General features: G+C 40.9%; 1 protein-coding gene across 7 annotated transcripts in view; it reads right to left on the bottom strand.

Annotated features, from left to right (window-relative positions):
- LOC100961574 (microtubule-actin cross-linking factor 1) overlaps window positions 1–11,867 on the bottom strand; it is a 363,479-nt gene that overhangs the window by 28,253 nt on the left and 323,359 nt on the right. For all 7 annotated transcript variants that reach the window (XM_023518666.1, XM_023518665.1, XM_023518664.1 and 4 more), the window contains 16 exons: window positions 11,010–11,132; window positions 10,816–10,917; window positions 10,105–10,206; window positions 9,717–9,890; window positions 9,475–9,630; window positions 9,134–9,331; window positions 8,151–8,279; window positions 7,352–7,525; window positions 5,680–5,835; window positions 5,387–5,593; window positions 5,130–5,249; window positions 3,421–3,590; window positions 2,799–2,958; window positions 1,841–2,035; window positions 1,366–1,494; window positions 643–786 (listed from right to left, as the gene is read on the bottom strand). In XM_023518666.1, the coding sequence (XP_023374434.1) occupies window positions 643–786; window positions 1,366–1,494; window positions 1,841–2,035; window positions 2,799–2,958; window positions 3,421–3,590; window positions 5,130–5,249; window positions 5,387–5,593; window positions 5,680–5,835; window positions 7,352–7,525; window positions 8,151–8,279; window positions 9,134–9,331; window positions 9,475–9,630; window positions 9,717–9,890; window positions 10,105–10,206; window positions 10,816–10,917; window positions 11,010–11,132 (2,439 nt within the window). The remainder of the gene's footprint in view (window positions 1–642; window positions 787–1,365; window positions 1,495–1,840; window positions 2,036–2,798; window positions 2,959–3,420; window positions 3,591–5,129; window positions 5,250–5,386; window positions 5,594–5,679; window positions 5,836–7,351; window positions 7,526–8,150; window positions 8,280–9,133; window positions 9,332–9,474; window positions 9,631–9,716; window positions 9,891–10,104; window positions 10,207–10,815; window positions 10,918–11,009; window positions 11,133–11,867) is intronic.

Consider the following 11,867-nt stretch of genomic DNA (forward strand, 5'->3'; position numbering starts at 1 on the left):
GGCACTCTACCCAGGGGGACAGCTTGAGGCTCTGTCTCAAAAAAAAAAAAAAAAAGAAATCAGCTCTTCTAAAAGCACATAGAAAGGGGTTTTCCCTTGGTATCCATGGGGGACTGGTTCCAGGACAGCCTGGGGATACCAAAACCAATAAACGTTTGAGTTCTGCAGTTGGCTCTGCAGAACCTGTGGAGTTGTTTTCCATACACAAGCAGGCTTCACATCCTGAGAGCACCATATTTTCAATCTGAGTTGGGTCACTGATACAGAACCCTTTGTTGCACATAAAGAAAGAAGACTGACAGTATTTATTGAAAAAAAAAATCCAAATGTGAGAGAACCTGTGTAGTTCAAACAAGTTGTCCACAGATCAATGGTACTTCCTATTACACACAGGGCATCTCAGGAAGGAGGGAAACACTATACACAGTATGTCCACTGAAGTCTCTGATCGATACATCCCTACTGCTGTGCATTATAAGAAAATAGTCTTTACTAAAATGCTAACTGAATTTTTGTTGAGATATTCATGGCGAACAAAAGATTCCTTATCTGGGAGAAAAAAGGGAGCAAGCTCTGTAGTATTTTATCAGTATAACCCCATCTTATTGGGCATGCGTACTCTTCCCCTGAGACTGCCCTCACCTCCTCAAAACGAGCTCGGATGATGGTGATCCAGTGTTTGATGGTTGTGATGCAATCAGGGTGGCAGACAGCCAGGATTACTTCCCCCATGGCTACTGCTGAGTTAACATCTATTCGCTTTTCTTCCACTTTTTTCATGAACTCCTAAACAATAAAGATTTGAAAACAAAATCACAAGAAATCTACTTTAGCAACATTATTGGGTTGACACTGGGGTGTGTATGTGTGTGATTTTGGTGTTAATTTTTCCTTCATGTGTTGTCACAGATTTCTAAAAGTTAGTATTTAGGTGTCTTTGGCATTTTCCTTCCAGTTCTAAAAGATGTGGGAAGGTGAGGGGTTTACAAAAGAATGACTTAACTCAGCAGCATTATATTTTATAGCTTGGCAAGTGGTTCTGAGGAATCAGCCCAGGGCCCAAAGCTAATAATGTAAGCAAAGTCAAAGGCATGTGCAGGTGAGGAATAAGGAAGATGAAACAGTCCACATTCCTCTTTATATACTATTATGTTTTAAAATTTCTTTATAGGCTGGGTGCAGTGGATAGCTTGGGAGGCAGAGGCAGGTGGATAGCTTGAGCTCATGAGTTCAAGACCAGCCAGAGCAAAACTGAGACCCCTGTCTACTAAAAATAGAAAAAGTGAGGCAAGAAGATCGCTTAAGCCAAAGTTGGAGATTACCGTGCGCTATGATGCCACAGCACTCTACCCAGGGCTAGATTACCTTATGGGTGTCAATGAGTGACTGCAGAGCCTCTGTGTCATCAGGAAGTGCTCCCCGAAATCGAAGTGTTTGTTCTGCTTCAGAAAGCCACTCCAACAGCATGTGGACTGTGTCCCGAAACTCTTCTGCCTGAAATAACCAAGCACAAAACACTGAACCTCTCTCTACAGCTGGAGTCCTAAGACATCAGGGACACATCAGGGCGAGGGTCCATGACTAAATACTTCAGTGTGACACAGGCTTCTGTCAGCCCTACCAAGGTTCTACGAGGGTCATCTTTCATTTGTAGATCTTTAAAAATCAACTGAATTTTTCTAATACAAATGAGTGTGACAGTCTCATAGAACATTCAGAACATCAGTATTTTACTTTGTCATGTTTATTTCAAGCCTGGCTGGAACTGATCCTAATAAAGAAAGGAAGATGAATTTGATCAGATCCACTCCCTTGGGTTGGCACAGCAAATGTCTCTCACCTGTTTTAAGGCCTGCTCAAGTCGGCTTTGTTTGGAAACAGAGAGTTTACACACAGTGTCCCAGCGAGTGCTCAGTTCCTGGAGCTGCCCCTTCACCCAAGTGGTGTCATCTCGACTGTTCTCAATCAGCTCTCGGCCTGACCGCTTCAGGACCTGAACAGTCCCTGTTCGCTTTCCCAGTTCCTTCTGGAAAACCTAAAAGAGAAAATAGAATTAGGTTGAGAAATTTAAGTCCAAGAAACAAAAACACAGAGAAAGTAATCATTTTCTTGGTAGGCTCTAATCATGAGTCTTTTATGTACCAGGAGAGACAGGTGTATGATAAAGAACCAGAAGATGTGGCTCAGAAAGTCAGGACAGGCATTTATGAGCTATGTGATTTTGAATAAGCTGCTTAACTTGAGTACCAGTTTCCCATAAAATGGGAATAATTATACTAACATTTCAGAACTATCAGAGACATAAGAACACAAGAACACATCTGCTGTGTACCTAGTAAGAAAATTTTTGTAATTTCAAGGTAAAGTTGTGTGCTTTGTGTTCAAACAGGAAGATATGACGTAGATCAAATTAATAGGCGTAGATTACACTAATACTGGTGTGCATAGTGTTATGAGGATTATTATGTTCATGAGTGGTTTCAAAAATAACTTTTCCATTTCTGGAGTTAGTGGAAATGGATATCTTGAGGATTTCTTTCTGAATTTAAATTTTGTATTGCAAATAAGAGAGACAAGCAGTAAGAGGGTGAAGCTTAAAGTGAAGTTTACACATTGCCAAATCTGCATCAAACCAATTTTGGTAAATTCTTTGTGAGTGATGCAGAATTCCAGCAACAGTTTGTTTAAACACAAACAGAACAAGGAGCTGCAGGGATGGTTAACAAAAAGGAGAAGATGCACGGAGGTGGAAGGTCCCAGAGCTTTGCACTTCACAAAGCCCGGATCTCAACCCTTACCTTATGGGCATCCATGAGGTTCATGACAAGGTCAAGGTCCCCATGCACAGGCTGGTCCTCGGCCAGCTGTGGCTCCACCTTATACAACCAGTCAACCAAAGCCTGCAAAGCATCCATGAACTGGCCTGAAAACAGCAGGGCTTCCTCCAACTTGTGTTGCCTGAGAAATGCACACAAACCCCACCATTTTTAGAAATTCTTTTTATGAATGGCCCACATTTTTTCCTTTTTTTCTTTTTTAGAGACCCTTCTCACTTTATTGCCCTCGATAGAGTTGCCATGGCGTCATAGCTCATAGCAACCTCCAGCTCTTGGGCTTAGGCGATTCTCTTGCCTCAGGCCCCCGAGTAGCTAGGAACACAGGCGCTGGCTACAACACCCAGTTATTTTTGTTGCTATTTTTACGGACCTCTCCCTTTCTGATATAGTAAGGTTCAAGTTTAAAATGAAAATGTTAATATATTTTATTCAAATTGTTTCATGAGTCTCTTTGAATTAACTAGAGATGTTAAGATGGTCCCAAAGCTTTTACATAAGCTTTATCACCATTTTATAGATCTAATCACAGTCTCTGAGTCACTTTTGGGATCCCAGAAACCTCTGGGGGGTCATTTATGCTCACCGCTCCACAGACTTGCCACAAACAGTATCCCACTTATCTCTGACTTCTCCCAGTAAGTTGTCAAGTTTCTGGGTATCATCAGGAAGCAAAGTCTTTTCTTTCAGTGCTCTGCCAGTTCTAATTGTGGTATCATATACTGGCTGTTTGCCACCAAGAGTTTTCTGAAATTCCTATTTCCAGAAAGAAAAGAAAAAAATATGTTAAAAGTCACATGTATCATAATTTGGAACAAACTGAAAATTGAGTTTTCAGGGTAGTCATCAAAGACAGTATAAATACACTACTTTTTTTTTCTTTTAAAGAAGGCAAGGCTTACTACAGTGGTATAATCACAACTGTCTGTAACCTGAAACTCCTGGGCTCAAGCAATCCTCTTGCCTCAATCTCCCTAGTAGCTGGGACTACAGGTGTGAGCCACTGCATCTAGCCTTTGAATATCATTGTTTTTTTTTTTTTTGAGACAGAGCCTCAAGCTGTCCCCCTGGGCAGAGTGCCGTGGCATTACAGCTCACAGCAACCTCCAACTCCTGGGCTCAAGCGAGTCTCCTGCCTCCGCCTCCCAAGTAGCTGGGACCACAGGCGCCCGCCACAACGCCCGGCTATTTTTTGGTTGCAGCTGTCATTGTTGTTTGGCGGGTCCGGGCTGGGGATTTGAACCCGCCACCTTAGGTGTACGTGGCTGGCGCCTTAGCCGGTTGAGCTATAGGCGCCGAGCCGAATATCATTGTTTTAAACTAAAATTAATAATAGTTTGTCTTTAAGAGATCTGTATATTTTATTTTTTATGTATTAAAAACAGAGATGGGGCTTGTAGCACAGTGGTTATGGCACCAGCCACATACACCAAAGTTGGAGGGGTCTAACCCAGCCTGGGCCAGCTAAAACAACAATGACACAACTGCAACAAAAAATAGCCGGGCATTGTGGTGGGCGCCTGTAGTTCCAGCTACTTGGGAGGCTGAGGCAAGAGAATAGCTTAAGCCCAAGAGTTTGAGGTTGCTGTGAGCTGTGATGCCATGGCACTCTACTGAGGGTGACATAGTGCAACTCTGTGTCAAAAAAAAACAAAAACAAAAACAAAAACAAAAAGAGATATAGGATCAGTGTCATTCAGACTGGTCTCAAACTCCTGACCTCAAGTGATCCTTCCATCTCAACCTCTTAAAGGGCTGGGATTACATGTGTGAGTCACCGTGTCCTGCCTGACACTTATTTTTTCTCTATGCCATATTCAGCACTGCTTGATAATTTCTAAAAGTTTAAAGTTTTGGAGTTTCTTCTTGAGACAGACTCTCATACTGTCAACCTGGATAGCGTGTAGTGGTATCACAATTAACTCACTATAACCTCAAATTCCTGAGCTCAAACCTGTTCCTACCTTATCCACCTGAGTAGCTGAGACTACAGGTGTATAACACCCTGCTCAGCTCATTTTTTTTTTATTTTTGGTAGAGATGGGGCCTTGTGCTTGCTCAGACTGGAAGCCTATAGTTTTAATTGGTTACTCTCATAACCACTTTGTTTAAACTGTTACTTAAAAAAACAAATATGGTTAGTCGGATGTCTAAATGGAACTCTGGCTTCATCATCTCCACTTGTCAACATTAACCAACTGGTTTTCTTTTAACTATCTCTGATTTGTCTTTTTAGCAAGCTATAGGCTTTAGTGAATACCAAGCTCAGGACTTAAGAACATGGAACTGCTTTACCTTATGTTTGGAGAGCTGAAGTTTAATTTTGTCTGGGTCATTGGATATTTCCAGTTCTGAGTCCAGGTGACTCTCTGCATCTTCTAGCCAGTCAATCAGTTTCTTCCAGGCTTCATGGAACTAAAATTATACCGGAAATAAGTTATGACAGGAACAAATATGTAAACCATACAACACAGTCATAAGACCCATTCCACAGACCTGATATATACAGCCGAAGGTGTTTGATAAATTAGTATTTTTCTTTTACAACTTACTTGTTTTGCCCGCTTCCTGGCATCATCTAGTGATCGGCCTCTTTCAATGGATCTCTGGACAACCTTCTCCCACCGAGACTGGACACTAACCAACAAATTCTTGATCAGAACAACATCCTGTTTTTGGCTAAGGAACTTTAACTGATTCCCGGTTTGATCAAGTTCGATGATCTGGTCTCGATGAGCATTCACCTCATTAGCAAAAACCTGAGGGAACAATATTGCTGTTTTTAAGCTTAAGATAATGGGATATTCCTATCAAAAGAGAGGCAACAAAATAGTGTCACAGTTACCTTGTGCTCCTCTATCTGGGAAAGAACAGTGTTTAGAATCAGGCTTGGGGGAGAAGCGATGTTTAAACTCTGCTCTGCTAGAGTGAGCCAGTTGATAAATTCTTGTAGGGAATTCTGGAATTCTGTTGCCAGGTTGAGGGCCTCTTCCAGCTTTGACTGAATTTTAAGTAAAACATACAAAATGAAAAAGTGCCAAATTCAGGAATTACAGCTTCGATGACAAAGGCGTGAATTGTACACCAAGTGAAATGACCGCTAAAAGGAAAGGCTCATTTAATCAACCTCCAAGCATGCCTTGTTTGTAAAGAAAAGGACATTTTAGTGTTTGAAACAAAGGACTGGACAAGAACAGTGTACATGGAGAAGGAAGGAGAGCACAACGTGTGGCTAAGTTCCTTTCTTTACCACTCTCCACTTCCTGGAAGAGGAATAAAACTATTCACTAAATGTAAGAGAACAGACCCTTCAGCGGTGACAGCTGCACGAGCTACAACCTGCTTCGAGTGAAGTCTCATTTTTCTTTAACATATTTTGTGTGGTGTAAAAACAGCAAAATTAAAAGCATTTTACTATAAAGATAATGTTTAAATACATGTGTTCAGAAAATATGGGATATAAAAATGTCTGAGTCAGAAACTTATGCTATAAGCAGAAAGGTAAAAAAAGAAGCCATGACATGCATGCAAAAAGGAACAACATTAGATGCAAATTTTCAGACGCTCTGGTCCAAATCAAAAGAGCAAAAACAATGGTTCACTGAGTGGCTCATTTACTGCAAGTGCTACTTTCTATAAGGACACCTCGATTCCATGGAGTCCACCACGAGGTCTACCCTCAGAGACCACTCTCCTCAACATCCTGCTTCTGGACTATCTACCAAGGAGGCAAAGTAAAATGATGACAGGGTGTTAAAAAATAGATATATATCCAAATTATTCATAGAACCCCCCCCCCAGATGTATACTAAAAAGGGTAACACTATTAATTCCAGTTTGTTGGGTTATATATAATTTTCATTTCCTAGTGCTGTCAGGTTACTTTTGTAACTACCCCTTCAAAACAAAAAATTATAATAAATGTTATAAAAATGTACAAACCCAAGCTACACAAATCAATTAGAAAAATGAAATCTTTTGGGAGCAAATACATGATCCTTAATCATCTTTATCTGCTTTTGTAGAGAAAAGAACTTGATTTTTGAAGAACAGGAGGAAGAAAGAGGCCATATAATTTACATCGCTCCTAAATTTCCTAGTATATAGCACTTATACTAGAAAACCAATTCCCTGTGGAGAACAGTCACATTCCCTATATGCCCTGTCCTTACTCGCACTACCCTGAGTCACTACTTTCAACAAAACTTTGTTTTTAAATAGGAACACAAATCAGTAATTAATAGGAGCTATAAAGTCCATCACTGATCAGTAACAGAAAGTAATGTCTTAACTGGTAGAGGTAGAAAAAAAAAAGAATAATTATAAAAGCAAATATCAGCAGAAACTAGTAACAGCAGAAAAGATAACCAGATCTGAGGGCTATTAGTTCTGTAACTTTTGTTACAACATATTGGTCTTTGAAAAATCTTCATAAACAAAATGGCAATTATCGCACATGCAATCACTAAGCAGGCTCCTCAAACACAGTAACGACACATTGGATTTTGTGGCGATACCTTTCTTTCTTCCATCTTACTGCTGACCACGTGCCACTTCTGCTCCAAGAGTGCAACACTCTGTTCTGTCTTAGAGCCAGACCCCGAGTCATCACGGCTTAGCAGCATGAGCCTGCCCTTGTCAAGCAGCTGATTGTAAGTCTCTTCTTTGGCTTTTAGCTGGGAATAGAGTTCCTACAAGAAAAGGCAGGATTATCTATTTGTTTTCTTGATGTTCTCACCTTAAAGTCAATATTTTAAAAAAATTTTATTATTATTATTTTTGAGAAAGAATCTTAACTCCGTTGCCCTTGGTAGAGTCCTATGGCATCACAGCTTGTAGCAACCTCAAACTCTTGGGCTCAAGTGATCCTCTTGCCTTAGCCTCCTGAGCACCTGGGACTTAAATGCCTACCACAACGCTTGGCTAGTTTGTCTATTTTTTTACTAGAGCCAGGTCTCCCTCTTGCTCAGGCTGGTCTCAAACTCCTGAGCTCAAGCAATCCACCAATCTTGGCCTCCCAGGATGCTAGGTTTACAGGTATGGTGTGAACCACTGCACTGGCCTCAAGTCAATACTCTTGTGCCAATCAAATTGATCAACTCAAGATTTACCAGCTCACCAATGTATTTCCAGTTGACTCTTCCCTGCTGCTTATAGAAAAATATTAAAAGCCTATAATAAGCAGGAATCTGCAAGGTTTTACTATGTTGTTGGTAAAGATGCACTATGTAGATTCCCAGATACATATATCACTGTGAGTTCAGAAAGCTACTGAATATGCGAATGCTTATGCAAATTTCAAGCAACTGCCATTACCATGTGTGTATCAAGCTGTTCCCTAGCAGTTTCCGGGAGTCCTCCTGTGGGCTTAGATGCAGAAAGCTGGCTTTCCATTCTAGTTAGTTCCAAGAGGAAATCTTCAATTTCACTGTGGAAACCCTGGGCCTTTTGAGAAAAAGACATATGAGTAATGTCAGTAGTTAATTTTCAGCTTCAAAAGTAAACTTTCTTTTTTTCTTTTTTTTTTGTTGTTGCTGAGACAGGGTCTCACTCTGTCGCTAGAGAGTAGTGGCATCATTACAGCCCACCGTAATCTTAAACTCCTGAGCTTAAGCAATCCTCCTAAGCAGCTAGAACTACAGGCATGTGCCACCATGCCTGGATAATTTTTTCTATTTTTTATAGAGATAGGGTCTAGCTATGTTGCTTAAGCTGCTCTCAAAGCCCTGGCCTCAAATGATCCTTCTACTGTGTATCTCAGCCTTCTAAAGTGCTAGGACTACAGGGATGAGCCAACATGCTTGGCCAAAAGCAAACTTTCTAAATGATCATACCAGGAATTTATCTGGAGGGTGAACCTTTGGGCTGTTCATAGGCAGAGCTCCTCTGTTGCTGTATTAACAGGGGCTCAATATACTTATTTATTGTTAGAATCTAGCAGGTTCCTTCAGACCTCACTAAAACCTATTACAGGTGTCTGATATAATCTGATGAATTAACTGTAGGACTAAGGCTCTGTTGACTAGGGGGGAATCTGACTCAATCAAGGAAAAAACCCAATCTGTGAACAAGGTTTTTACAGTGAAGATCTACTAGTTCTGAAAATACAGAGACTGGGCTATAAATGAATCCAAAAGAGAACTACCCAATCAAAAGCTGCTCTTTCTAGACAAGTTTTAGCACAGAAAGGACCTTCCCCTTAAAAAGCAGCGGTCCTACTCCCAATTGCTTCCTCTGACTTAGACAGGCTCTCTGGTATATGCACAGCTCTTCCTCACTAGCTTGGACGTCACACTCACCTGCTGTAGTGTTGACTGAAGCTGCTGCTCCCTCTCCTCCGTTTTTTGTAACACCGACTCCCAGCACTGGTTCATAGTCTCCAAACGGCTCCTTAAGCTGCTGGCATCATCTCCAGCACTTGATTCAAGCAGCTCATTGCCAGCTTTGTTGACTGTTTCCACTGTGGCTTGATGAGCCAAAACATCATTTTTTAGAACCTAAGAAATGTTGAAAAATATAATTTGTCTCTATGATATCATATCAAGCCTGAGTTCCCTAAGAAACACACATGAAAAAGCTTCTGGTGGCAATACAGTCTCTGCTCTAATAGAGACAGAGATGAAAAAATGAAAATACTTACATGGTGCTTTGCGAGCTCAACTTCAATGACTTTTGGGTCTCCGCTTACTGGTCTCTGAGCATCTAACAGCTCTTCAGTGTGTATCAGCCAGCTCATTAGTTCCTCTAAGGCATGTTGGAACTGGCCAAGGGCCAAGAGAGCACCTTCTAACTTATGCTACTCAGAAACAGAAAGGGAACATTCATTAGGAAATTAGAAGAGAGCAAGAGGGGGTCACTGATGTACCCTATCACACGCCTTACCTGTCTGTGGGCGATTTTCTCACCCAGGTTCTCCCAGAGGTGTTTCAGTTCTGTCAGTGGCTCGCGTATAATGTCTCTGTCTGTCTCATCAGTAGCTTTCTTTAGCATCAGTTCACCCTGGTGATTGAGCTTCTCCATCTCAATTTGTTGTTGGTAAACTTCCACTTTGAACTCCTATCAAAGACATACTTAATGTTAGCATCAAACCAAGCCTTTAAAAACTAAAAACCAGGGTGGTGCCTGTGGCTCAAAGGAATAGGGTGCCAGCCCCATATACCAGAGGGGGCAGGTTCAAATGCAGTCCTGGCCAAAAACAAACAAAACAAACAAACAAAACTCCCCCTAAAAACCAGCAGCTCTTCTTCAAAAGTCACTTCCAGATACAAACCTTCATTTCATTTAATTGATCTTTAACAGTGTTGAGGTCAGTGCCAACAGGGGGCATGGTGCAGAGTTTAATCACAGTGTTATCCAGCCAGTCAAACATTGCCTAGAATAAAAATATAAGTAAATAGTCAAAAATAAAAATAGAAGTTGATAGAGAATTAGCATTATCCCTGTTAATATAAGAAGGGGTAAATCAAAGTACCTATGCTGTCTGCATACTTAGGTAGGGGGCAGAGATAAAGGATAATAACCTTTGCTCTAGTAATACAGAGATTTAAGAACAGAGCCAACAATAGAGGGATGATGCCCAAAATAAACCACATCCTGGAAATACTAAATTTGAATAAAAGTTAACATATCTCTTTGCCAGTTAGAAAGCTCATTGTTACGTGTTGTGCTTCAAGATAACCTGGATTTGGGACCTCTAGCAAGCAATGACTCTCACAGTAAGGCCTGCTTCACTGCACAGCTGAATGAGTGTAGCTATGCTAAGCACGCAATGCTGATGATAAGAACAATAGGAAGAACAGAAATTCAGACATACGTCATTACTTTTCTCAGTAGAAGTGGTAAACTGGGGTTAGAATGGAGAAACAGCACTGTCTTAGGTTTGAGAATGTCCTGTGAGAAGTGACCCACTTCTGAGAGGAATTCAGGAAACAACTGCAGGTGAAACCTGGCTTTCCACGGTTGTCGCCTCCTGGCCTCTCACCTGCAGAGTGTCCTGATACTGCACAGCAGCTTGCATGGCATCCTCAAGTTTCTCTAGCCTCTCCTTCCATGTTTTGTTTAAGTTCTCCCAAGCATTATTCATCTAGGAAAAAATATGCAGTGAGGTTCTTCAACCAACACCACTTTCTCAGCCCACTAAAATTCCATCTGAATGCCTCATCCATTCCTGCACACCTCATCAATGCTCTTCCTCACTTCAGGCTTCTCAGTTTCTCCACAGGCAAAAATCAAATCTGCTCCCAGGATTCGAATGAACTCCAACTCCTCATGAAGACCATCTGTCTCTTCCTTAATAGTCTAAATGTAATGAACAGAAAATAAGCCAAAACAGAAAGCAGAATAGAACTTTCCAAACTTTGCAAATGTGATTTATATCCTTATCAATAGCAGATGTTCAATGTTCATAATATTTCACTTATCCAGACAGTGAAACTTCAGACTCTAGGTGGTTATTTTTCGTATCTATACACAAAATGTGTCAACTATATATTATGTATAGATTTACCTATACATAAAAAATTATGGGAAAGGTTCAATGAGCTTCAGTAATTCACCGAAGGGAAGCCGAGCATGATGGTTCATGCCCGTAATCCTAGCACTCTCTGGGAGACTGAGGCAGATGGATTGCTTGAGCTCAGGAGTTTAATACCAGTCTGAGCAAGAGTGAGACCCCGTCTCTGAAAAAAATCCAAAAACTAGCTGGGCATTGTGGGAGGCGTCTGTAGTCCCAATTACTCAGGAGGCTGAGATAGGAGGACTGCTTGAATCCAAGAGTTTGAGGTTGCTGTGAGCTGTGATGCCATGGCATTGGACCAAGGGCAAGAGAGTGAGACTCTGTCTCAAAAAAATAAAATATAATAAAATAAAATAAAAAAATAAGAAATTGCCAAAGGTTCATCCATTCCTACTTTCAAAGCGATTACAATCTATACCCAGAAGTCTATTAAGAATGATAAAATAATCAATCAAAAATTTGAACACTGGCGGACTGGTATAAAAGGAGTGCTAGACTCTACAATTTTTTTTTTTTTT

Source organism: Otolemur garnettii, unplaced genomic scaffold (assembly GCF_000181295.1).
Source record: "Otolemur garnettii isolate 467f Iridium unplaced genomic scaffold, OtoGar3 scaffold00144, whole genome shotgun sequence".
NCBI lineage: Eukaryota > Metazoa > Chordata > Mammalia > Primates > Galagidae > Otolemur > Otolemur garnettii.